The sequence below is a fragment of the Sceloporus undulatus genome, chromosome 1 (assembly GCF_019175285.1).
Source record: "Sceloporus undulatus isolate JIND9_A2432 ecotype Alabama chromosome 1, SceUnd_v1.1, whole genome shotgun sequence".
Lineage (NCBI taxonomy): Eukaryota > Metazoa > Chordata > Lepidosauria > Squamata > Phrynosomatidae > Sceloporus > Sceloporus undulatus.
Window position 1 is genome coordinate 190,212,205 of NC_056522.1, and position 26,693 is coordinate 190,238,897.

The window sequence follows — 26,693 nt, forward strand, 5'->3', positions numbered from 1 at the left end:
GCTTCGAGTCACTTTGGAGGTATGGTATTTCAATGATGCATGCGTCCTAAAAGTCCAAAAGCCGCACCAAAGCCACGCTCCGGTCCTAAGGACTGGAGTGCAGCTTTGGTGCAGCTTCCAGACTCTTAGGACTCATGCATCATTGAAATACCATACCTCCAAAGTGACTCGAAGCAGCTTTATTTTGGCCTGTCTGTAACAGGCCTTAGAAAATGTATTCTGGGAAATTCTGTCTTCACATGAGAGGACTACTGTCCACTGAGAAAACCATTAGATCTGCAGAGAATATGAATTGTGATTATCTAATGGGAAAAGAATTGATGATAGTAACCAGGCAAGAACAACAATATTGGTGACCAGTCTTGGAATATTTATTGATTTGGTCAGAGTCCTTGGAATGCAAAACTTGGTGTTTTGTGGTACTACTGAAATGTTGTATTTAGTGCTAGGAATTTATTTTTTTTAAACTTTGTACAGTAGATATCTAGCCCTATTTGATCAATCCAAACCTTTAAACTGACAAAATGAAATTCAACATGGAGAAATGTAAGGTATTGCACGTAGGGCGGAAAAATAAAATGCACAGATATAGGATGGGTGACACCTGGCTGAATGAAACTACGTGTGAAAGGGATCTAGGAGTCCAAGTAGACCACAAGTTGAACATGAGTGAACAGTGTGATGCGGCAGCTAAAAAGGCCAATGCTATTTTAGGCTGCATCAATAAAAGTGTAGTGTCTAGATCAAGAGAAGTAATAGTGCCACTGTTTTCTGCTTTGGTCAGGCCCCACCTAGAATATTGTGTCCAGTTCTGGGCGCCACAATTCAGAAAGGACATTGAGAAACTGGAGCATGTCCAAAGGAGGGCGACAAAAATGGTGAAGGGTCTGCAAACCATGCCCTATGAGGAATGACTTAGGGAGCTGGGGATGTTTAGCCTGGAGAAAAGAAAGTTAAGAGGTGATATGATAGCCCTGTTTAAATATTTGAAAGGATGTCATGTTGAAGAGGGAGCAAGCTTGTTTTCTGCTGCTCTAGAGAACAGGACCCGGAACAATGGATGCAAGCTGCAGGAAAAGAGATTCCACCTGAACATTAGGAGGAACTTCCTGACAGTAAGGGCTGTTCGACAGTGGAATGCACTCCCTCGGAGGGTGATAGAGTCTCCTTCCTTGGAGGTCTTTAAACAGAGGCTGGATGGCCATCTGTCAGGGATGCTTTGATTTGGATTTCCTGCATGGCAGGGGGTTGGACTGGATGGCCCTAGTGGTCTCTTTCAACTCTATGGTTCTATGATTCTATGATTCACTACCTAGGAAAAGATACCAAAAATGACCTTTATGCAACTTCTAGCAGGTGCTGTAAAGGAGAAAATTTTAACACATGCAAACTCAGCCAAATACTTCTCAGTTGTTCTGGACAGCACACCTGATGTTACTCATGTTGAACAAATGTCAATTGTTGTTGATGTAATCAAACCATCAGATGATAAAGTATGTGAGCCTGATGTTGGCATAAGAAAACATTTCTTGGGATTTGTTCCACTAAAGGAGAGACCACAGGTGCCTTTATGACTGAAAATCTTCTTGGACATCTTGAGCAAATGGGATTACCAATTGCCAGTCTGTGTGTCCGTGATTAAAATAATGGGAATAACATGAAAGGCAAAGAAGGTGGTGTACAAAAAAGAATCCTGGACATAAACTCACTTTTTTTGTGTGCCCTGCAATGCACACTCTTTTAACTTGGTAGTCAGTGATGTCCTTAAGGGTTGTGTGGAAGCAATTAGTTTGTTCGGTTTGGTTCAACAGATCTATATTTCTCTGCATTGACTCAGCATTGACAAATTCTACCTAGCCACATATCAGGCATAACTGTTAAACTACTGAGTGAAACAAGATGGGAGGGTCAAGTTGATGCTTTGAAATCACTTAGAAATCATCTATTTGATGCTTTAATAGAGATATTTGATGATGCAAGGTCATCAAAAGGTTTATCTAGAAATATTTCTTACATTAAAGATAAGGCCCTTGCTAATGCAAGTTTGTGGTATCCCTTGTTACATAGTAAAACATTCTTTTTAAAGTCAATCTTAGAAGCAAGCCATTCCAAAATAAAGGGAGTTAATTTACATTCAGCTACGAGCCAATTGCAAGTGGCCAAGGATTACCTTGTTGGCTGTAGGTGTGGTGATGGTTTTCACCAAGTTTTGACAGATGCTGCTGAGATTCCAAAGGAGCTAAAATTATCACTGGACTTTGAGATGGAACAAGTTAGAAGGATCGTAGCAAAACTACAAATCCCAGAATTTTATAGCATTGAGCCATGGCAGTTAAAGCATTGTCAAACTACAATATTTCTGGGTTGCAGATGCAGCCAACAATACTGTTCCCGTTGCAGAAGTGTATTTTCAAGTGTCTAAAGCTACTGTTGTGCTCCTGTTTTTAGTATGAGATTGGAGTCAAATAAACAATGCATGCATGCAATGTTAGTGGCCCACACATTTAATTACTACCCAAGATAGATAGATACACATGTGCTGGTTTTTAGATTTGAGTGTAATAAAAAGGAATAGTTTTCCACATACTGCTTGAATATCCCTTATCCAAAATTCCAAAATCTGAAATGCTCCAAAATCCAAAACTTTTTGAGCTACAACACAAGTAGTGTAGTACATACCTGTACTATATTTGCAAGGCTGGAGAGAAAGAGAAGGATTTGTGAAATGGTGGGAATCCTCACCTCCTGCCATTTCACAGATCCTCATTCTCTCTCCAGCCTGATTATGTTTATTATGTTCGGTATATGCAAATACATGTATCAGCATTCGAACCATTTATTCTTGGATTAATTGATTGTAGGTTTAATTTTGGTAATAAAAATGGAAACAAGATGTGTTGTTAAAGCCTGGTGGAAATGTCAGGGGTACATTAATCTGTGGGTTATTCTGTCATTACATTTCCTTAGAATGACATAGCATTTTGTTTACACTAATCTCCCCAACTCGATTTTTCATTTCATATGTTTTGTATGTTTTTGTTTTTCAAGATGCTGGATGTTTTGGGCAAGATCATAACATAAGGATAATAACCTCAGATGTGGTACAAGCATCAGATGTGTCCCGTTGCACCTGGATGTCAAGCTTACCAAATACCTGATATCAGAAAAACATTCTCATAATGCCAGAGTACATTATCTACTGTGGTTTTAAACCAAAACCAGCTTTCAACAAAAATGAGAGATATCAACATGTGACGAAAATTGCGGATGTGGTTTCCAAATAACAGAAGTGTGAAGCAAACCTCATGAATTTCAGCCACAGAGATTCAGAGTGCATCAGTGGTAAGTTGAAATGTCCATTAAAAGATTAGAGTGTTATTGGTGGAAACAGAATTTTCAAGGCTATAGTGTTTGGTAGTGAGTTTTTGTTTTTGTTTTTAAATACCCATTTGCTAAACAGTCTCAAACTATTCCAGTGGGCCTTCTTGTAAGTTACAAATACTTTCAGGCATCCTCAGTATTCTATAGACTCCAAAGGAATAAGTGCAGAGCTGAAAAAAGGGAAAGGTCGTGCTAAAATTGGTGTAGGGGATGAGAATTATATTCTTTCAGATAGAAATGATGGATGAGACAGTCATGGTATTCAACCTTTGAGCTGTCTGTACACATGGAGTTGTGAGAGGAGACAGTTTCCTACAGAGGCTTGTTTCATATTTGGAAACAATGTAAAGGTTTGGATTGAAAGGTTGGCTAGATATTTATTTAGTCTGAAACTCAGCTCTTAACACGTTATAGACACAGCTCCCCATCTTTTCAAATATTTTTTGAAATACCTGGAGTTTTTTGTAAAGAAAACGTATTTCTTAATTCGTGACAAACATTGATGCTGTTGGCAGAACCTGTCTCTCAGTAGTCACTCTGATGTTAATATAAAATTAGGCATGAAGTGTTTATGCCTTTTAATTAGCTAATGATCAGTTTCATTTTTATCCACTGTTATCCATATGCAGCAGCTTCAGTAGCTCAGAGCGAACAGGACAGCTAATTTCCTATAATTATCCTGTGGTAAGATACAATGTATATATTCATTTATAAGTCTAGAAATTTTAGTGAAAAAAATTGACTACTGTATAAGATCCTGAATTAACTCATCCACAGGTCAGCTCAAGTACTATTATTTAACTCTTATTTAAAAAGAAATAAATCCCTGGTGAAGGTCAATAGTGTAATCTCTCCTGGAAGCACTGAATCCCCCCCCCCCCCCATCTTATCTATCCAACCTTTAGTGTGAGTGCAAGCAGTTATGCCTGCTGGAATTGTGTACATTCTTTGGCATTGTTTTCCTTTGCTTGATCCTTTAGATTCTTTGTTCATGCCCCTAAGTTTTGCCCTCAACCAATCCATGGGTCATATAAAAATCCATAATTTTGGCCCCAAAACATGCCGTTGATTTATAAATGAGGACAAGTTATAATCGAGTATATACAGTATTTAATATGGTGCTGTTTCTCACTAGCCTTTGTTTCTTTTTTTTATGAATATCTTTATTGAATTTTTCCTCTATACAACTTTCATCATCATCTATTAAACAGTAGGTGAGAGTATACATACAAAACACTCATTATCTTTTTTCCAGATTATAATATCTAGACATAGTATTTAATCAAAAGATACATTTAGTTTGACTCCATACTTTCCCTGCATGATTGTCTGACTTCACGTCAGTTCTCTGCTTCTATATCCATTTTTCCTTTAAGTTACATTTCTTAAACCAATATTTTTCTATTGGTTCCCAGTTTTTTAGTTTTTTCCCTTTGTTTTTATTATCCTTAATCAACATCGTTATTTATCTAATTCTTTCATTTCTATTGCTTTATATAACCAGTCCTCTATTTTAGGTACTTTTTTATTCTTCCAATTTTTTGCCAGAAGTATTCTGGCCACTGTAATTAGGTATAAAAAGATTCTCCAAAGTCTATGTTCCAGAGACCCCTCCTAAGAAAGAAGTCATATTTAATAAAAAATAGTTCTGGCCTGCACGGCCTTTGTTTCAGTTAGGAGGGATAAGCTGTTGTGATTGCTTTTGTTGTCAAATCTGATGATACTCTACTATTTAGCAGAGGAAATTAATAATTTTATGGCATTTATCCCCAAGCAGATTTGTATTCTGATCCCTGCATCTGTCTTTGTAGATATTTGCTCTAATGAAGACCCCCCTGAAGTAGAGCTGGTGAGCATGCTAGAAGAACAGCTGCCTCAATACAAATTACATGTCGACTCACTATATCTCTCTGATAATGATGGATGGATTCAGTCTTCTGGCTGCCATAGCCATGTACCTGAAATTGCTTCTCCAGTCCTTGCTGAGGAGACCTTCCGTTACATGAGTAGGTATTTCTGCTCACAGCTAGAGATATAAATGTATTGCACTAATATAGTCAAAATACATCACTGGGTATACTGCTGTTGGCCTGTGTAGTCTGTTGAAAACTTTGATTTGAATCAGCCTGTTATGGCTTGGTTGTGTTGCATTTGGACAAAATGGGTTTTAAAGTGACTTGAAAAGATTGCTCTTCTCTAGTGTAAAATTCCTTAGTTCCAGATAACATCTTGAAAAGAGAGAAAAGCACTTGCAAAGGTTTGAAGGTCAATGTTTTTGACCGTTTAAGATGAGAACTGCTTTAAAATTCCACATAGCTCTTTCTCCCAGTCATGACAGTCCCCTGTACATTTGATAATATTTTGTGGTTCCATTCCTCCTGCTGCATGTACTATAGTTAAGATAGTTGTTTTCACATTTGATATTTTCATTAGTTCAAATATAAATTGGGTTTATTCTGTAGTTTATATAATTTGTAGTAAGTTTCTGAAACTTCTCAAAATTAAAAAGAGGCAGCAGCAAAAAAGGCAATGAAATGCAATACAACTTGGGAGTGTTGCATTTTTCTGCACACAATTCACAGTTGTTATATTCACAGCACAATTCTGAGAATGTTTACACAAAAATAAGTCTCATATTAATGAAGCTTACTCCCATGTAAATGTGCATAGGACTACAGTCTCAATGGGAAATCAGACTCATTGAGTCATCCTGTAAAAATTGCTAAACGCCCTGTAGTAAAGGCATTGACAAGATGTGATATTGTTTCTTCAGAAGCAACAAGGTAATGAATTCATAACTACTGAGTATGAAACTATTTCTGGAGGTGCATCTATACTATAGAAATAATGCAGTTTGATACCACTTTTAAATGCTGTAGCTCCATCCTCTGGAATCCTGAGATTTGTAGTTTTATGGGGTCTTTAGCCTTCTCTACCAAGGTATGCTGGTGTCTTGCAAAATTACAAATCCCAGGATTCTCTGGAATGGAGCCATGGCAAGCAAGCCGTGTCAAAGCACACTATTTCTACAGTGTAGATGCACCCCACCACACTTCATATCATATATTTCTTCTCTTCATTAGCATTTCAGATAAGCAGTGGGCACTTTCAAACATTGTGGTCAGTGTACCTGTGCATAAGCAGGAACACAATAACTTGGTGGCTTAAATGTGGATGAGCTTGCATGCCGGCTCCTGTTTTCTCATTACTTCTGCTTGTTAAAGGAGCAGCTGAACAAAACCACAAATATCAGTCCATGGTTTGTTCAGTGTGACATGTCAATCTGGTAGCAACCTGTGCTCTTCCTTGTTGGGGAGGAAACAAGCCAGAGCACCAGCTGCAGCCTAGCTTATGCATCAAGCTAAACTACATGTCAGCAATAGGGCATAGGCCAGTTTTTACCCTTGCGTTCTGCAAGAGCCACACCACTTTGGCATGACATACCAGAAGTGACATCTTCTGATTGTTGTTTTCATCCAATCGGAAGATGGGGGAGAGGGTTTAGTGGTGAGAATTCAGAAAGGAAAGACAAACCATCTGAGCAGGCAGAAAGTTGCTGGAAGATCAGTCTGAATACACACACACACCTCTCCATTTTTGCGGCTTTGATATTTGCAGATTTGATTATTCATGGATTTGATTACTATGTTCTCTAGGAATATCAAGGTACTCCAGTGCAACTCTAAGGTCAATTTTAACTAAAAGTTGCACTGAAAGACCTAGAGCACTGGTTCCCAGACTTTGGCCTTCCAGGAGCTTTGGACTTTAACTCCCAGAATTCCTGATTATTGGCCAAGCTAAGTGTGGCTTTTGGGAGTTGAAGTTCAAAATACATAGAGGACCAAAGTTTGGGAACCACTGACCTAGAAATTCCTAGAGAGAATACTCTACTAGGCATTTGTGGCTCCTCCGGTGCAGTTCTGTGGTCAGTGTCTGTTGGACGTTGACCACAAAGTTGCCCTGGAGGACCTATAGATTCCTAGAGAAGTGTCCCCTCAGGTAAAAACATGGTGTTTTTGTTATTTGTGTGTGTTTGTGTGTGTGTGTGTATTTTATTTGTAAGGATAGGGTTGGGGCTTTGAGGGGCTGCAAAAATGGAGTTCAGGGGTTACATTCAGCCAACAGGGTGCATCCTCAACCAATTTAACAAACGACAGACCAGTAGTCCATGGTTTGTTAGCCACTCTCTGTAAGTGAGCAGTGTGTACCAGGATGCTGCACAACCACATCCTGTGGATCCTGGCGAATGTGACATGCAAATGCAGAAGTCAGTTACCTATTTGCAAAACATCTTTCAGGAACAGTGTTTCTTCCTGAACATAACAGTCCATATAAAAGATAGATATAAAACCAGTGGCAATTCACATTTTAGGGCTGCTTGACAGAGTGTATATAAAGCAATAAATTTCATACCATTCAGCTGGTAAACAGATTTCTTTAACCGTGAGAACAAAAAAAAAACTTTTTGTATCTCAAATAAAAGATGTAGGGTTAAAGATTAAAAGCCAATGTGGAAGAAACATAAAAGTCCCTCCTTGCTTGTGGAATTTTCCCTCCTTTTTGTGGAAAAGTTTGTGCTTTTTCCACTTGGCGTAAAGGAGTAGAGGTAACGCTGTTGGGCCCAAATGTTTACAATAAACTGCTGAAAAACATGGCAGAAAAAAATTCAGCATTGATCTTGGTAAGGTTACCTTTTGGACCTCATCTCCCAAAATCCTCAGTTAAAATAGCTGCTGTTCATGTTGGCTGTGTGAAATGTGCAATGTGTGTTCCAAAAAAAGTCAAGTCATGTCCAAGCTCTGCAATGAATAATCGCTATACAGTAGCATTGCCTGTGGAAAATAGAAGTTCACTGTACCTGAGAAATTGGCGTCACATTAAATGAAAGTCCCAAATATAAACAGAATCTTGAATTTTTTTGTTTACAGGTTCAGACCACAACTCAGAAAAGAGTTTTGAGTTTGTTTATTTGCTGTGTCAGATCCAACAAACTTGTTATGAAATAAATTGCTATGCATACTGTGTGTTGAGATCCGAATCCTTAGAAATAATTCTTTCAGAATATTGAAGGCAGCATTATGAAATGTTGGGTATATTTGATAAACTGCCACAGATATTTAGTGGTGGTGACCAAAGAGTAGAAGGGATTTGCTCTCACTAAAAAGGCTAAACCATTTGTTCTCCCTTTCCTCTCTCTCTAAACAAATTATTGCTGTTATTGAAGATGCCTGGAGTAGGACTATGCCTAAAGGAACCAGATTTTGTCTGATCTTGGAAGCCAAGCATAATCAGCCCTGGTTAGTACTTGGATGAGAACTGCCAATAAATACCAAGTGCTGTTAGGCTATATTTCAGAGGTGGGAACTGTCAAAACCTCCTGCAGATTCCTTGCCTAAGAAAACCCTATGAAATCCATGGAATCACCATAAATTAACAGGAAACCTAAAGACACACACATACACATGTACTGGGAATTTTTCAGTAAAAACATGATGTAAAAATAGTTTCAGTAATATAACCCTGGATAGTTGATTGAGATTTTCCAGACTTGAACAACGTGAATGTGGATGAAAGTACAGTCGCCCCTCCAACTCCACGAACTTGAAATCCACGGACTTGAAAATCTGTAGAGGGGCAACCGCCATTAAACTTAATGGGGCGCGCCCCCATGGTGCACACCCCGCATGCACGTGCCCCATTCAAGCCTATGGGGCTTGAATATGTGCAAGATCTGGAACTCGCAGGGGGAGTCCAGAACGGATCCCCGTGAGTACCAAGGGGCCACTGTATTTATTTCCTGATAATAGTTGCAATGTGGTAAAGTCTTTGTTCTAAGTTATGCATGTATTAGGCCACACAAATCTGAATTTGCAGCATGCAGTGCTTAAAATTTAGATTTCTTTCCTTAGTCTTAAAATGATGTTACTCAAGTAATTGTTTTGTATCTACTTTGGCTTCTAATTAGATAACTTATAGGCATTAGCCAAACCTACGATATTCAATTTCTTAAATAGCATATTAGAAATTTGTTTAGTTGTCAATAAAAAGATACATTTTGTCTCACAACTCTTATTTGATACTGCATTATGAAGCCTAGATCGTTTCTTTCTTCCTGTGGCCTCATTTCTTCTGAATTTTTCCGAAATGCTGGTACCCGAAATGAGTGTTTAGTGTCCATTGAGTTTTGCCATGGGCCCATTCAGCATACTCCTTTTTGCATTTCTGCAGCATAGCCACGTTGTTTCTATGCTTCCAATTTATTTCACATGTGGTATACAGTGGGCCCTTGTTATATGCTGGGGTTTGGTTCCAAGATCCCCCGTGTATAACAAAATCCATGTATGCTCAAGTCCCATTAAATATAATGACATAGCAAAATGGTGTCCCTTATAAAAAATGGAAAATCAAAGTTTGATATTTGAAATTTATACTTTTTTTGAACATTTTCAAACCGTGTATGCTTGAATCCGTGTATAAAAAATCCATGTATAAGAAGGGCCAACTGTAATTTCTTTTGATTTCCAAATCAACTTTTCATTTTATCAGCAAGAGTGGGAATTGTGTGGTCTTCCAGATTTTGTTGCACTGCAGCTCTTTTGTTGCATCAGCTCTAGCCATCACGGCCAATTGTGAAGGATGCCAGGAGCTGCTATTTAGCAACATCTGGAGGGCCAGATGTTCCCTATCCTTGTTATGTCAGGATTGCAAATACAGTACCTGCAATTTTAAACAGTTCTTCTTTTCACTGTTTCTTTCTTCCATCTACACTATTGGGTCTTCTTTTTAAAAGCACACACTAACAAGCCTGTTTATTACCAGAAACATTTGAAGCATTTGTCCACTGAAAGAAATTGTATCTTAAGACTTGAAGCATTAACAATGCCTCATTTTACTAATGGGTTGCAGCCCTTTAAAAAATGGACCACTAGTACAATGCTCTTATTTTTTCACCTTTCCTTCCTCATAACATAATCAAGGAAACAAATCAGTTTGGACCAAATTGTGCATGAATTGCACAGGCATATGTAATTCAGAAGTCAGTCAGAATTTACTTGGGTTTATAGCATGTTGGTATCCCTGTTTTGTCCTAGTTTCTAAATTGTTATATATACAGTTGTCCCTCCCTTTTCATGGACTTGGGAGTTTGCAGTCTCGCTCTTTGCAAGGGGAACAAGTGGGGAGGGACAAAATGGCGCAGCCTGCACACAAACCCATGCACACACCTTGGGCGTGCAGCCATTATTTTCAACAGGACTCAAATACTTTCAAGTTGCCATTTTTGTGCGGAGGGGTCCAGAACAGATCTCCCGTGAATTAGGAGGGGCTAGTGTAATCTGAAACCATGTAATTCAGAGCTGCATCTGCAGCAGTCATAACACAATACTGCAGTATAGCTCCTCCCATTTTATTGCTTGGAGCAATGCCTCTATTTGATACCTGCCTAAGTAAATACTAGAGAGGGTTTGTATTATGGCACAGCAACATTCTCAGCCACAGGGGGAAAAAATAAGTCAGGCAACACTACTGCTTTGGCATAGTTCTGAGCTTTCAATGTCAGTGGCACTTGGACATGGCACTGGATAATAGGGAAATGAACCAAAATGAAGAGCTGCTTACTGCTTTCTCTCTACAAGGTAAGTGAACACATAAAAATCAGTATTAACTCTATTGTAATTTGATTGTGGCTCTTCCATATGAAATAATACTATATTTAAGAATATTATCAGAGCCATAATCCTTCTATGACCTAGTTGGTAGTTCGAATCTTGTTGCTTCTGACCCACTGAGTTACAAATCAGGAAGTTTCAGATTCAGATCTAACCTCTGCCATGCACTCATAAACTGGTCTTGATTGAGGCCTTAGCTTTTCAGGAAAAGTACCTGGCAAACAGAAGGTTGGGTTTAGGGTTGTGCTAACAAAATTCTACTAACTAGATTTATCCACAGGTAGAAAGGGGAGGGTTTCATTGATTCCATGTCTCCATTGAAACTTTTGTCTTTCTCTAAATCTACTCTGGAAGTTGAGGTATCATTTGGAAGAATATAGGAAGTGGTTCTGGGACCTGCATGTGAGAAGGGAAAATGAGTGAAATTATCCCCGTTTCTTCCTCCCACCAGCACAACCAGTTCACATAGTGGGAACTGCCATGGTATCTGACTGGCTTCCATGAATGCAATCCACAAATTCTGCTTGAGAGCTAGAATCCTGTTTAGGCTCAGCAAGTGACTTAGACTTATTTGCCCAGGCAGATTTAGGATTTCTTTTTATCAGTTTATATTTATGTCCTAGAATTTAATACTTTTGGAAACAAAAAATAATGCTACTGTTTTGCATTAGATGTTTGTGAACAGTAGTACAGTACATGTGAAGTGCTTCTGAAAACATGAAAACACTAGAGGCGTACATTTAAATTATACCATTGGCTGAGACCTCAGTGCCACTAAGCAAATGCCTTAATTATCCCTCCCTTTTAATAATCCACATGATTTCCTTAACTGATATAGGTGAGGAGGCTTTTGTCCTTGCACGGCAGTTTTTTTTTTGGATGTCCTCACTCTGTTCTCTGTTCAAATAAGCATTAACTAATCAGTTTATAAATAGGTCCATAGAAAGTTTTTTTAACCTGTTTGTTGACTGTTCTGTGTGACACAAAGGACATTGCTTCAGAGTCAGTCAAACTGCTCCTACAGTATTTTAAGCCCTTGCTAATACTCTATCAAGTGCCTTTCCAGTTTTACACCAGCTGCTGTCTGCTCATAACAAATGGATAGCAACAAAATAAATGCTCTTGTCCTTTTTCCTTTCTTTGTCTAGCTAAGTGATAAGCAGCAGTATTATTATTATTATTATTATTATTATTATTGACCTTTATTTATATAGCGCTGTAAATTTACACAGCGCTGTACAATTGGGTAAGAACACTCAATGTTCTCATGAAACACATGAAAACATTCAGGAGTCATGTGGGATCCACATGACTACTGAATATGATGTTGTCATGTATTTATGAACCATAAGTAGATGAACATTCCTGTGTTGGAATTGCAGTAGACCAGTGTCAGGGGGAAACCCTGAATAGTATTAAACAGATGGCATATTGACTTTTAACGATGCAGTAATGTTGAAATAGTTACACATTTGCTAGCTGTAGTATCATTATATTTCGTTGTTGCTATTTTAATGTTTACTCTATGCTGAGTATATTCTTGAAAACCAGCTTGCCTTAAACATGTATACCAGTGGTTACCAACCTGGAGCATGCATACATTAAGGGGTATGCGGAGAATTGTTTGTAATGGCGGAGGTTGAGAAGCAGGAGCTACTGATTCCAGTGGACATGCATATGAGAAAGCAAAGAGACAAAAGCTGACAACCTGAGGGGGAGGAATGGAGCACTGGCGCAATGCAGTGCCATTAATTGGGTGACCGCTTCCTCTCAGACCATCCCTCCTACTCCCTTCTCTGCACTTTTGCCACTTTGTTTCCTCTCATGGCTAGACATGGGATGATCATGCGAATTGGCAGATCAAGGGATGGAACGAAGAAAGGGAGGCAAAATGAGGCACAAGAAGACTACTGGAGACTCTGGTATGTCAGTTGACACAAAAGGCTCCAGCTTTGGGAATGGTGAGCAAGAAGGATACTGAGAGGCTGTGCAGGAAAAGCCAACCTGGTCGGGGTATGGCGTCCATATGAACTTCGCCCAGGCATGATGCTGCGTACCACACCACATGGCACACAGCATCACAGCACTCCTCTGGTACTGCATCCACATGACACAATGCCAAAGGAGCACCTTAAAGCCAAGGTGCCGCAGCTATCACGCCCTGGAAAAGCCACATCGGGGCTGCAGCATGCGATTGCCACTGTCCCAAACTGGGGAACATGGAGGTATCTGTAGACTGCCCCTGACTCCTCATATCTGAAGCTGCCACAAGACCACATGCTAAATGCAAGTCAACAGTATGATACATCAGACAGAAAAGCTAATGTAAACCTAGGCTACGTTAACAGTACTACAGTTTGCAGATAAAGGGAAATAAAAGTCCTACTCTATTCTGCTTTGGTCAGGCCTCAAGTACAGTTACCGCTCTGTTTTTGCAGGGGATCCGTTCCGGTCACACACCCTGCAAAAATGGAAATTCGTCTATATTCAAGCCCCATTGGTTTGAATGGTGGTGTATGCCCCATTTTGTCTCCCTCCATTTGCTGCCCATAAATGGGTGAGGGATGCTGATTTCAAGTCCGTGAAAACGGAAGGGTGACTGTAGTATATCCAGTTCTGAGAAGCACAGTAGTTCTGAGCACCCACAGGCCTGCCTTTCCTTGCAATAGTCCCTTTTCTTAATATTCCAATTTCTCTCCATGTATTTTCCCACCACCAATGTTCCCCTCTCATTACTCCTCCCTGTAAGACTGCCATTTGACACACTAGATACTGAAGCCTGATGTCAACCATGATGCAGCCTGTTGTCAGATAAGTTGAGTTTTTCCTATATATCTTTAACCAAAAGAGTGGGGGGGGGGAATACACACACACAGACCCTGTAGTATGTAGTATGTTGAAAGCCATTTCAGATTTAAGGCTATCTTACATCAGTTGGAGCTGATTTCAAAAAACTATGTGCCTTAAAACAAGTTCAAGGATCTTATTAAACATTTCTTCAACATAAAAAAAATCTTGTTTGGGTTTTATGTACTCTCTGTTCACATTCAATTGTTTGTTTTTTAATCCAATTATTAGCTATTTATTTACAGTTACAATATATAAATTTGAAATAGCAGTAACTACATTAATTAGAAGCATTTTGCTAGGATGAAGGGTACAATTTATGGAAATGGAATTAAGCAAATTAAATAAGAGTAAAACAATCAAAAAAGAAATTAAAACACTGAAAAAGCAAATTGAATTTGAAGAAAATGAAGAACTACAAAGCAAATTGAAGTTTATGAAACAAAGGTTTTTCGAGCAAGCAAACAAGCCTGGAAGGTGGTTAGCCCACAAGATTAAAAAACATAAAGAACGTAATATCATCACGGAAATAAGAACGAAAGATGCAAAACTAACAATGGACCAAACTAAAATTAAAGAAGAGTTCCAATAGTTTTATACTAAATTATATAAAGGCCAACGAATATCAAAACAAAAGATTGTAAACTTTATTAAAAAAACAAATTTAAAACCATTCACTGAACAACAAAGGAACCTGCTTAATGCACCGATAACAACATCAGAAATAACAGAAATAATAAAAAGAAGCAAAAAAGGAAAATCACCCGGGCCAGATGGTCTCCCTATGGAATATTACCAAAAATTTGAAGATCAACTGACTCCCCATCTTAAATCAACCTTTAACGCTATTGGAATTTGCAAGTTCCCAGATACATGGAAGCAGGCCAATATAGCCCTTTTGTTAAAAGAAGATAAAGATCCAACAGACACTAGAAATTACCGCCCTATATCACTGCTGAACGCGGATTATAAAATATTTTCTAATATACTGGCCGACAGGCTTAAAAAGATTCTCAAGGATTGGATACAGGAAGATCAAGCGGGTTTTCTCCCACATAGACACTTGAAAGACAACATCCGTAACATTATTAACGTGCTGGAATATTTTGAGTATCACAATGAAAAGAAACTGGCTCTTGTATTCATGGACCTAGAGAAAGCATTTGACAATGTAAGCTGGGACATATTACACAACATGCTAGAAATGATGGAAGCAGGTCAAAAATATTGTGGTTGGGTCAGAGAAATTTGTACAGATCAAAAGGCGAGGCTGATAGTGAAATATGAGAGAACGGAAGAATTTAAAATATCAAAAGGCACCCGACAAGGTTGCCCACTGTCACCCTTATTATTCATTTTTGTTTTAGAAACTTTAAATAACAGAGTTAGAATCGATGAAAATATAAGGGGAGTAAGAATTAAGAAATATGAGTATAAGTTAAGATCTTTTGCAGACGACTTGGTATTTATTTTGGAGGATCCAAGCTATAGCATGAAAGCATTGATAGATACACTTTTAGATTTTAATTGATTTCAGGGTTAAAGGTAAACAAAGACAAAACGACAATGATAACGAAAAACATGTCGAGAAGGGAAGAACAAGTTCTGGAACAAATAAGTGGCTATAAAGCAGATAAGAAAGTAAAGTATTTGGGGATAACTTTGACAAACAAAAGTACAGATCTGTATCATAACAACTATTAAAAAAGTGTGGAATACTGTAAAGAAAGATCTAGCTAGATGGGAGAAGTTACAATTGTCTTTGTTAGGCAAAATTTCAGTGATCCAGATGAACGTTCTCCCTAAGCTCTTATTTTTATTTCAAACTATTCCGATCCTACATTCTTTCAAACCCCTAAAAATTTGGCAAACAGAAATCTCAAGATTTGTGTGGAATAACAAAAAGGCTCGAATTAATATGAAAATAATGTGTGATAGCAAAACAAGGGGAGGTCTAGGTTTACCGAACTTAAAAGTATATTATTTTGCTTCTGCTTTGAATTGTATCTCTGATTGGATCCTGTTAAAAGATGAAAGGCTGTTGAATTTGGAGGGAGGGAACATGAGGTATGGCTGGCATGGCTATGTATTCTACGAGAAAGATAAAATACATAGAGACTTTAAGAATCATGTTATTAAAAAAGCTTTGATGAATGTATGAAACAAACTTAAACCTAGACTATGCATGAAACTACCCTTATGGTGTTCCCCACACGAAGCATTTTTTGGAAAGGAAAAAATCTCCAAACAAAATTGGTTACGATATTCGGATTTAACAAAGGAAATACAGGATGACATAGAAATGAAGTCTCAGGAAGAACTTAAGGACTCAAGAATCTTTTGTCATTGGTATTTATTTAGACAATTGAGGGAAAGGTGGAGAATGGATAAGAAACTGGTCGGAATTCAAAAGAAACGATCAGATTGGGAAGAAAACACTTTAAAAGGGAAAAAGAAACTAACCTCAAGATATTACAAGATGATAATGGATTGGGAAACGGAAGAAGAAATAATCAGACATTCAATGGTGAAATGGTCTCAAAATATAGGGCATAATTTGGAATATAAAAAATGGGAAAATATTTGGACAAGAAGTATAAAGCATACAGTTAGCCAGGAGCTCAAAGAAAATGTATACAGTGGTACCTCGGGATACGAAATACCCAGGTTACGAATTTTTCGGGATACGAAAAAATCCCATAGGGATTTATTGTTTCGGGTTACGAAGGTTTTTTCGGGTTACGAAAAAACTCTGGCGCTGTTTAAATGGAGCCGCGGCAGAGCCGCGGCTTTTTTCCCCATTAGCGCCTATGGCAATTCGGGTTACGAAGGTTTTTCGGGTTACGAAATTAGCCGCGGAACGAATTAATTTCGTAACCCGAGGCACCACTGTATAAGATGATTTACAGGTGGCATTTGTCACCACAAAAATTGTCTTTCATGTACAGTACAAGAATAGCAATCCCCAATGTTGGAAATGCTTGGATAATGTGGGTTCTTATTTTCATATATGGTGGACATGTGATATTGCGAAAAAATTTTGGTTAGAAATTCACAAAATCTTAAATGTAAATATGAATATAAAAGTGCCTTTTTCACCAGAAATCTTTCTTTTGGGTATGTTAGATGATATTCTAGAAAAGCAACATGGTAAATTTCTCTTTTATTGTTTCTCTTGTGCTAGAATAATTTATGCAAAATTTTGGAAAAAAACACAAGCTCCATCTATAGATAAATGGCTTTGTAAACTGTATGAAATGGCAGAGATGGATAAGTTAACATGTTGGATGAGAGATAAAACTGAGGACTGTGTATATCAAGAATGGGAAGAATTTTATAAGTTTTTAGAGGTAAGATGGAATAAGGTATTGATAACCAAAAAGATAGGGATTTGAAATATATAACAGCACTTAATCTTGGTTACAAAACACTCTCTCTTTCCTAAATATTAAAAGTTCTTGTTGGCAGAATGTTATGTATAAGAAGGATAGTATACGGTATAGAGCTACTCTAAAGATGTATATTTCTAGGTAAAGCGAAGAAGATCAACAAGGTTTTTTTTTGGGAATCAATATAACATAAGGACAGATCCAGGTGAAGGAACTAAGAAGGAGAACACTTCAAGATAAAACAAGATGGAAGAAAACATTAGAACAAGTCTCAAGTAGTATTAGGAAGCTCAATTTATGTTATATGTAGTTTTAATAATGCAGTCTGGGTGTGGGGGTGGTCTATTGTCAAATTTGTAATGTGTGCAATGTTTTGTTTTGTGTGGAAAAGTTAAAAATAACAATTAAAAAAAAAAGGAAATGGACTGCCAAGGGATACACAAGTGAAAAAAGGTTGGGACCACTGAGATGGAGAATATGGTTGAGATCCTACCTGTGCTGGTTAGGAGCTTTTTTGTGTCCACAACTCTGAAACACCCCAATTTTGGGGGGGTGGGGGGATAATGGAAAATCAGTACCTTAAACAAATACCTTTAAAAAATCAATCTTCCTCTCCGTCCCCAAATGAAATCCTAAATCAGTCAAAACCAGCCAGAAGCAAAAGCCAGAAGCTGTTTCTGGTTAATTCATCAGTCATCTTTCAGATGATCAAGAAGGGAACAGCCCACTGCAGAGGTAAAAACACTCTCACATCATATTTAGTTACATACTCCTGATACATAGGATACATGACAAAAGTTCAAACATGGCTTCTAAAACTATGTCCGTAATTGTTTCCCAGATAATTTTATAATTTAGAAATTTTCAGAGGACATCTTAGTCTATGGTACAAGTTATTGTTGTTGCTGTGCTGTGTGCCTTCCATGTCATTTCCAACTCATGGTGACTATAAGGCAAATCTTTCGGGGTTTTCTTGTCAGGATTTGTTCAGAGTGGGTTTGTCTTTGCATTCCTCTGAAGCTGAGAGAGTATGATTTGTCCAAGGTCACTCAATGGGTTTCCTTGTCTGAACAAGGATTTTAACCCTAGTCTCTGGAGTTATATAATAATAATAATAATAATAATAATAATAATAATAATAATAATACAATTTATTTATAGACCGCTATTCTGCAATGATCATAGTGCTCACACCACTACTCCACACCACTACAGTACAATAGTGTCTGTTAATCACATGAGCTCAAGGGTTTTCCATTCAGTTCTCTGAAAAGTGGGCTCAGTCTAGTAATCTTCCTGTTTGTGATAATGAAGCTGCATGCAAGGATTTTCTACATTCTTGCCACTGTCAGATTGACCTCCTGCTTCTATATGCAGATTGTCCTTTCTGGATCAGCATATTTGACAAGAATAATAAGTTCCTTGCATGTGAACAGGCCCGCTGTATATAGCAAGTATACATGGCCGCTATGGTAATTGATCCACACTTTCCCAAACATATAGCTTGTAGCAACTGATTATTTCTTCCTCCTCTTCTGCTTTATTCTGTTTATACTAGCTCTTGTTGAACTTCCCCCTTCTTGCTTGGCTGGATCTCACAAACATGCACAAGGTAGATCATGTTATTTTGGCCTCATCCTTTATATAGCAAGAAATATGATGTTTAACTAACTAGCAAATTTTACTAACTGTTACTTTGTTGTCAAGCTATCCTCTTACATTTTCATTTCATGTGCTCTTAAACTTTTCATTCCATTAAAATTCCCTGGACTTAATCCTAAACTTCCCCACCTTCCATTTTCTTTTTACTTTTAGGTGCTGCATGTAAAATTCTTTGATACAGTACATTTTAATGTGAGTTCAGTCCACTTATTAATCCTTGCATGTTTTCTCTAAGCTCCCAAGTTTCTTATCCATATGGACTTTGTATTATTGTTTTGCTTAAAATACATTAAGGCATTGTTCTGGTTTTCAGTTCTTGGGACGGACAGACGAGAGCAAGTGACAAATAACTGCAATGAGACTGAAGTAGTCACACATCTGCTGGCAGAGGTACAATTTGTACTTATTTAATTCTGGAGTTGTAAGCATGATCAGTGGAATTATTAAATAGCTAGGGCACATCCACTAAGTGCCATCATCATCTTGATTCTCTGTATAAGGCTCACCAAGTTCAGAGGTTGCCTATAATATTTTAGGGTCCATGTTAAATTATATTGCTGGAACAGATGATGATGTTACATGTCCATTCATTTTTTAATCACACTAATTATTTGTTGCTGTATGCCTTAAAGTCATTTCCAGCTCACAGGATTTTCTGGGGCTGAGAGGATGTGATTCACACAGGGTCACCCAGTGAGTTTTCATGGCTGAGCAAGAAATCAAACCCCGATCTCCAGAGTCTAAGTCTAATGATCAAACCACTACACCACACTGGCTCCAGTCAAATTAAAGTCCAGCTTCCACCTTGGCTGTCAGATTGAAATTGCATAGGTCACCTGTTGGATAGCTCTCACAGAGGAAAAAATGGTTTTCCTGGATATCTCAAAAGCCTTTAATATGGCCAGCCACAACATCTTTCTGGACCTCCTTGCTAAAAAGAGGATTTGAGACATGGCTTTCCAATAGCTCTGGTCTTTTCTGCAGAGACAACTTCAGAGATTGAGGGCCTCGACATTAAGGCCAGCCTGGGGTTCAGAGTGTGGTGTCCACATGACACATGTCTGGCTCCGTCCCCCAGCCAGCATGATGCCACACGCCACTCCACACAGTGTGTGGTGTCATGGCACTCATCTGGTGCTGCATCTACACGTTACTGCACCAAAGGAGCATGGAAAAGCTGCACACTGGTGGCTGTCACACACTTTTCAGGGCACAAAAAGGAGCCACTGTTTGTGGCTCCTTTTGCACCATGGAGAGGAGAGATCTGGGCTGCGGCATACAGTTGCCGCGGCCCTGATCTGGTGCAGATAGAGGCGGCTGCATGCTTCCCCATAGGGGTGGTCTGTACAGCCTCTTAGAATGAGAGAAATAAGTGCTCATCAGGGTTCCTGCTTGTCTTCTCTGTTCTGTAACATCTGAATTAGCTTATCTAGAAGTTTGGACTGAAGTGTCACCTGTTCGTAGATGACACACTGCTCTTTCTCTCATTTCCATCAGGGAGGCAGTGTAAATCTGAAACAAATGTCTTGGGGCAATTCTAGGATGAAGATAAAACAATTGCAGATTAATCAGATAAAACAGCAGCACTGTTGATTAACTCAGGAACCAGCTTATTTGATGGTGCTATACCTATCTGGCTTTAGATTGGTCTCAGAGACTCTGGCCTCCTGGTATGACCAGTCAGGATTAGCAGATGGGAAGGAGATATACAGTACTTTTATTGCATTTTTTTACTGATTACTACATTTTATATTCAAGGTTCTGTTGAGTGTGCAGAGGGAATCAAGCAGTGTAGTTAGCTTAAAAGTTGAGAATAAGGCATGAGGATTTTAGGGAAAGCAGATTTGTTTTGATTAAGGGCAAAAAAAATGTGGTCTTCTGTTTTACTCCCATCATTCTTGCCTTTTCATTCTGGCTGAAACTGATGGGAACTGAAGTCCAACATCTGTGAGGCCTCAGGTCCATATCCCTGACATACAGATACTTTCAACAAAACTGTTTTCTCTGTTTTAAGTTTGTGGGTCTTAAAGTTCTTTACTATAGAGTTCTGCCTGACCTTTTAGATTTACAATGCCCTCCCCACACCCATCTTCTTCACTATTACATTTAAAATGCAAATGAGAACACCATTAACTCAAATTTTGAGAAGCATGAAGTGGACTACCTTTTGTGTTTCGCAAATAAAGGATATGCATTTAATATTTAAGTTAAGATTGGAATAGATGGTTGAGAGAAACAAATTGAGCTTTACTTGGTATGTTTGAGCAGAGAGATCGGGACCTAGAATTAGCAGCACGAATTGGACAAGCCCTGTTGAAGCGGAACCATATCCTAACTGAACAAAATGAAGCTCTGGAAGAACAATTGGCCCAAGCCTTTGACAAGGTGGGTAAACAGAATTGAACTTCAAACCTTTGTAAGTGCTAGGTGATATTTTGTTTTGGTTTAAGTGCATATTATTGTACACCAGTGGACAGAAATTAGATACAAATTAGTGTTGGTGTATTATTGCTATGCTTTTTTACTTGTCCAGTGATCTGTCCTGGAGGTAGGAGCAGTGCTATGCAGCCTTGACTACATTTAGTAACCAAAGACTTTTTTAAATCAGGTTCACCAGCTACAACATGAGCTAACGAAAAAAGATGAACTACTTCGTGTAGTGTCTATTGCTTCTGAAGAAAGTGAGACTGATTCTAGTTGTTCCACACCCCTTCGCTTCAATGAGTCCTTCAACCTGTCACAGGGCCTTGTACAACTGGATATATTGCAGGATAAACTCAGGGAACTGGAGGAAGAGAACGTATCTCTTCGAACAAAGGTAACCTGCATTCACCTTCTTGCCAAGCACTACAGTTGCGCACCCCCCCACCCCCATATCAACGGGCTAGCCATCTGTGGATTGGAACATCCATGGATGACCCCACCCCCATTATTGTCAATGGTGGTACATGCATGTGGCTGAGCCAATGCAGTCATGTGCTGATCATAATCATGCGCATATCACATGTCCATTGGCAATAATGGGACTTGAGGTCCCATCCTTTTTAGTGTCCATGGGGATGGAGGCCAGGATGGAACCCCCATTGATACAGAGAACCAACTTCATTAACTGGAGTAGTCAAAATAAGACTAAAGGAAGGATATAGTAACAAAGGCAAGGTCAGACAGTGCTATGTGTTCAAGCCTGTTTGATTTTGACAAATACAGCTGTTGTGTATGCATCATCCCTTTGTTTTAAAAGTATTCATTGTAGTGAACCCTACCTTTCTCTTGGATTTTTTGTGTTTTAAAATCATCTTAGGGAAACCTCCATTTAAAAAAAAAAAAGCTGTATTCACTGTCATCTCCCATAAATAGTCCTGTAAAATCTCTGTCAAACTTGTAGGTTAAAAGAAGATTATATTTTGCATGAAAAAAAAAATAAGATTCAAACCTTGTCTGTTGAATGAAGTTTAATTGAGCCCTTGGGCTCCTTGGAGCTTCAGTTGAACTCACTTGACCAAAGACATGATTACTCACCAGTGCCATATTAATCCATGGTGTGATCCATCTCACTATATTTTGTAGAAGTTATTGAGGCTCCAGAGTATTGACAATTTTGAACTATATTATGTGCTACAAGCTGAGGCAAAACTACCTAGTGGCTTAGACATAATGTAGATGAGTTCTAGATCTATTAAGAATGTTGTCTACCAGTATTGAAAATACATTTCTGATTGTATGTAATTGTATTTTATAAATAAAGAATGCATATTTGTACTTTGTTCCATGGCAAGGTGAATTATGACATCAATTAGGTTGCATGTAATGACTTCTGTATTTTCTTTTAAATTTCCTAGGTAAACTAGTAATCATTACACTAAATTAATTAGAGTTTTGTCCTTAACACATTTACTCAAAAGTAACTACCACTAAGCTAAGTCAAGCTTGTTTCCATTTAAGAGTGCAGAAGATTGCAGCCTTAGTTAGTTGTAAAATGAAGGGAGAAAAAGCCTTATATTTTTATTACCATATAGTTTTTCATGAAAATACCATCTAACATGATATGTAGCTTTCAAATTCTAACCAGATTTTCAAGATAATCAAATAATTAAAATGAGCAAGATCCCTCCTGTTTGTTGCTGTCTTTCCTTCGTACATATTTTTGTGGGAAACCTTCCCGCTGAAGATCTCCCACCCACAGCTATTACACATGAAGAGAGCTGCAATTTCGCAAGGGCTTCACATACTCATTGGAGAAATGGCTTTGATCACAGACATGAAAACATCTGCAATTTGTCCTCCATTTTAATACCAAAGATGTTATTTATTGTCAGCTAGCAGGCTTCTGACATACCTAGAATTCAAATAAGACCATCTTGCTTTGTGAGTGGTCTATTTTAGAGAACAACTGGCAAATTTTTATGAATCTTCAAATTTCACATTTGTTCATAACAAGAAATGTCCCTTTGAATTGAAAGTAGTGGTTTAAATTAAAACACATACAACAGTGAGCTGTCAAATTTATAAAAGTCTGTGTTGTAAGTATGGTGACCTTATTTCTGATTTGTGTGGAGGGAGGGAGAGAATATATTCATTTTTAGGGCTATCTTTGAAATTAATGAAAATTTCTGAATGATATTCAAGGCCTGCCATTTGAAGACAGAAACCATGACCTATGAAGAAAAAGAGCAGCAGCTGGTCAGTGACTGTGTCAAAGAGATCAGTGAGTACCCAGGTGATATCTTCCACTGGAAATAAGAATAATGTTTTTTTATCTTGGAGTTGAGACTCATAAGCCTCTCCCGCATATTGTCATGCCAGAGCTTGATATAAGCAGTTTATATTACAGCATTGGGCTCCTTTGGAGAATTTTAAATTTCAGTAGAAATCTAGTAATGCGTTGGGTTGTATCCACACTGCAGAAATAATCAAGCTTGATACTACTTTAACTGTCATGGCTCAGTGCTGTGGAATTCTGGAACTGTAGTTTGTTGTGGCACCAGAGCATTGCTGCAGTTTGCTACTACAACAAACTTCAGTTCCCCAAATTCCATAGCATTGAGCCATGGCTGTTAAAGTGGTGTCAAACGAGATTCTTTCTGCACTGTGGATGCATTCTTAGACACTGACACTTCTTCCCTCTCAAAAACTATCCTTCTCCTTTCCTGCCATCCTTCAAGTATGGTTAAAACTTGCTTCTTTTTTGTATGAAGTAAATGCTATCCAGGATTAGTTGTTAAAGACATTAAAATTAGGTTATGGTGCTTATTTCAAAACTCAGAATTACTGTAAAATCCTGAATGGGACCTTAATATCCATAGACTTGCCCTCCGTGGATTTGAGCATCTGGACAGCAAGCCCGCGCTGTTCCTAATGGTGGCATGTGTATGCACGTGCGTTGCCATTGGGGACAGTGGGACTGAAGTCCTCTCTACCCCTCAGAGGCTTCTGCTCCAGGCCTGGCTTCAGGAGTGTTTCGTAGTTGAAGGCTGGAGGGAGCTGGTGCCTGTCGAGTTTCCCGTTGCGGCTTGGAGCCTGGAGTAACCATTCCAGGCCTTGAGCCTGGGGTGGATGGGGGGGCTCTGAGACTCAAGCTGCAGACCTGGCACCAACTCCCTTTGGTCAACAGGGCTCTAGCCTCTGCCTTCAAACCACCCCTGAAGCCAAGCCTGTGGCAGAAACCTTGGAGAGAGAGGGAGGGAGAGAGAGAGAGGACTTCAGTCCCATTGTTCCCAGTGTCAGTACATCTGCGAGCACATGTCACCATTTGGGTCAGTGGGACTTGAGCATCTGTGGATTTTGGTATCCAGGGGGGCAGATCTCCCATGGATACTAAGGGCGGACAGTAACTGTAAATATGTCTAATGTTGTTGTACACTACAGAACCACCTATTGTCATATAAATTCTCTTTATCATATAAGCGTTCTTGGTTTTTACTGTTGTTCCATTAGGAATGGTTCCTTATAACAGCTTTATTTAGTGAAAACCCAAAGAAAGTTTTATGCTTTTTCATGAATGTAGAGTAGTTGCTTTCTTAAGTAATCATAATCCTGTGCTATAATTTAGGGGAAACAAATGCACAAATTGCAAGCATGAGTGAGGAGCTGACAAGAAAAAATGAAGAGCTACTTCACTACCAGGAAGAGATCTCATCCCTCTTATCACAGATTGTTGATCTTCAGCATAAAATCAAAGAGGTTTGTGTGCACGTAGGCTAGAATGAGGAGAAGGGCTTGAAGGGCCAAGCAGTTATTTAGGTAACGAGCAATTACTATTTCCAGTAGTATGTCTGACAATAAATTAACCTCTTTCTATATCTCTTCAGCATGTAATTGAAAAGGAAGAGTTGAAATTGCATTTGCAAGCTTCCAAAGATGCCCAGAGGCAGCTGACAGCAGAGGTATTTGGTGCCTTCTATTTTTCTATTTAACCCTGAGAAAAAAACTGAAGATGAAATGCGAATATGGATTTTATTTTTCTGTGAAAACCACCAGGTGATTTCCAGAAATATACTGAATCATAATTTTGTTTGGAATGTTTTCTGGTGTCTTAAGATGATATCTAATTTGGCCTGTCTCCTTCCTTCCTTTCTTTCTTTCTTTCTTTCTTTCTTTCTTTCTTTTCTTTCGACCAGTAATTAATAAAATTTTGTAAAAAGAACATCAATTTAATTTTTATTTGCTGTATAGATTTCTCAAGGTATTTTTTCAGTAGCTCAAATTATTTAAATTGAAATATTTGATTCAGGGGGACAGGAATAAATGAAGCTTACTTATGCTGCAGTCCTGCAAGCCCTGAGAAGACATCTCAGAGGCTTTAGGATTGCTTGGATTCCCCCCTTTAAAGGAAGGAAGACAAGTGTGAGGGGTAAGTCCAGCTTCAAGTGCTGCCTTCCAGCTCCTGTAGAAACCTTTACTTTCTACATGTTTATGTTATTAATTTAAAGAAATAATATATACATGGCTCTGCTATATTGAAAATATAGCAATTGAAAATTATATTTCGCTGAAGGAGGCTATCACTCCAGAAGCAGAGGAGAGGAGATCCTTGAAGGCAGAGTGCTGCAGCTTCTTTTTGGTTGCATTTGCTATTTTATGTCATTTGCATTAAGTCTGGAAAAATGAAATAAGAAGATACTAATACTAGACTAATGCATAAAAGTGACAACCAGGATGACAATTATGTTTCCTTAGATGCCTTATATTTATTTTATTCATTTATATCCTGTCTTTCTCCTAACAATGAGATTCAAGGTGGCTTGCAACATATACAGTGGAACCTCACTTTATGCAGGAGATCCATTCTGGACACACACACACCCCATGTAAGGCAAATTCCGCCTATGCCTGAGCCCCATTATAGTGGATGAGGCTTGAGCATGCGGCGGTGCAACACGCCGCAGCCGCACACACCATTGAAAGTATTGCAGCGCAGCTTCCTCATAAACTGGAAGCCACATCTGGCGCGCCTGCGTATGGAGCAGGCGCACTGTATATAGTTGGCCTAGTCAGTGCTTCTCACTGTCTCCCCAGTGAATGATTATTTTCCTTTTGTATTCTTATAGCTCCATGACTTACAAGAGCGAAATGCAGAATGCCTGGGGATGTTGCATGAGTCACAAGAAGAAGCAAAGGGACTGCGCAGCAAAGCCAGCCAAGCTGCGCTTCTCTTCCGCCCTCAGTCATCTGGAACATTTCCTGTGGTAAGTTGCAAGGACTTTTGGTACTTTCAGCTGGTTTTAAGTAAAGCAGAACCTATGAGGCA

General features: G+C 38.7%; 1 protein-coding gene across 4 annotated transcripts in view; it reads left to right on the plus strand.

Annotated features, from left to right (window-relative positions):
- The window catches only part of TRAK2 (trafficking kinesin protein 2), a 48,848-nt gene that overhangs the window by 10,617 nt on the left and 11,538 nt on the right, over positions 1 to 26,693 (plus strand). For 3 of the 4 annotated variants that reach the window (XM_042454168.1, XM_042454185.1, XM_042454177.1), the window contains exons 2-11: positions 3,049 to 3,342; positions 5,193 to 5,387; positions 18,843 to 18,896; positions 19,260 to 19,336; positions 21,215 to 21,331; positions 21,555 to 21,764; positions 23,573 to 23,651; positions 24,996 to 25,126; positions 25,255 to 25,329; positions 26,494 to 26,631. In XM_042454168.1, the coding sequence (XP_042310102.1) occupies positions 3,306 to 3,342; positions 5,193 to 5,387; positions 18,843 to 18,896; positions 19,260 to 19,336; positions 21,215 to 21,331; positions 21,555 to 21,764; positions 23,573 to 23,651; positions 24,996 to 25,126; positions 25,255 to 25,329; positions 26,494 to 26,631 (1,113 nt within the window). In that variant the 5' untranslated portion in view covers positions 3,049 to 3,305. The remainder of the gene's footprint in view (positions 1 to 3,048; positions 3,343 to 5,192; positions 5,388 to 18,842; positions 18,897 to 19,259; positions 19,337 to 21,214; positions 21,332 to 21,554; positions 21,765 to 23,572; positions 23,652 to 24,995; positions 25,127 to 25,254; positions 25,330 to 26,493; positions 26,632 to 26,693) is intronic. The other variant, XM_042454194.1, reaches the window with a different exon arrangement.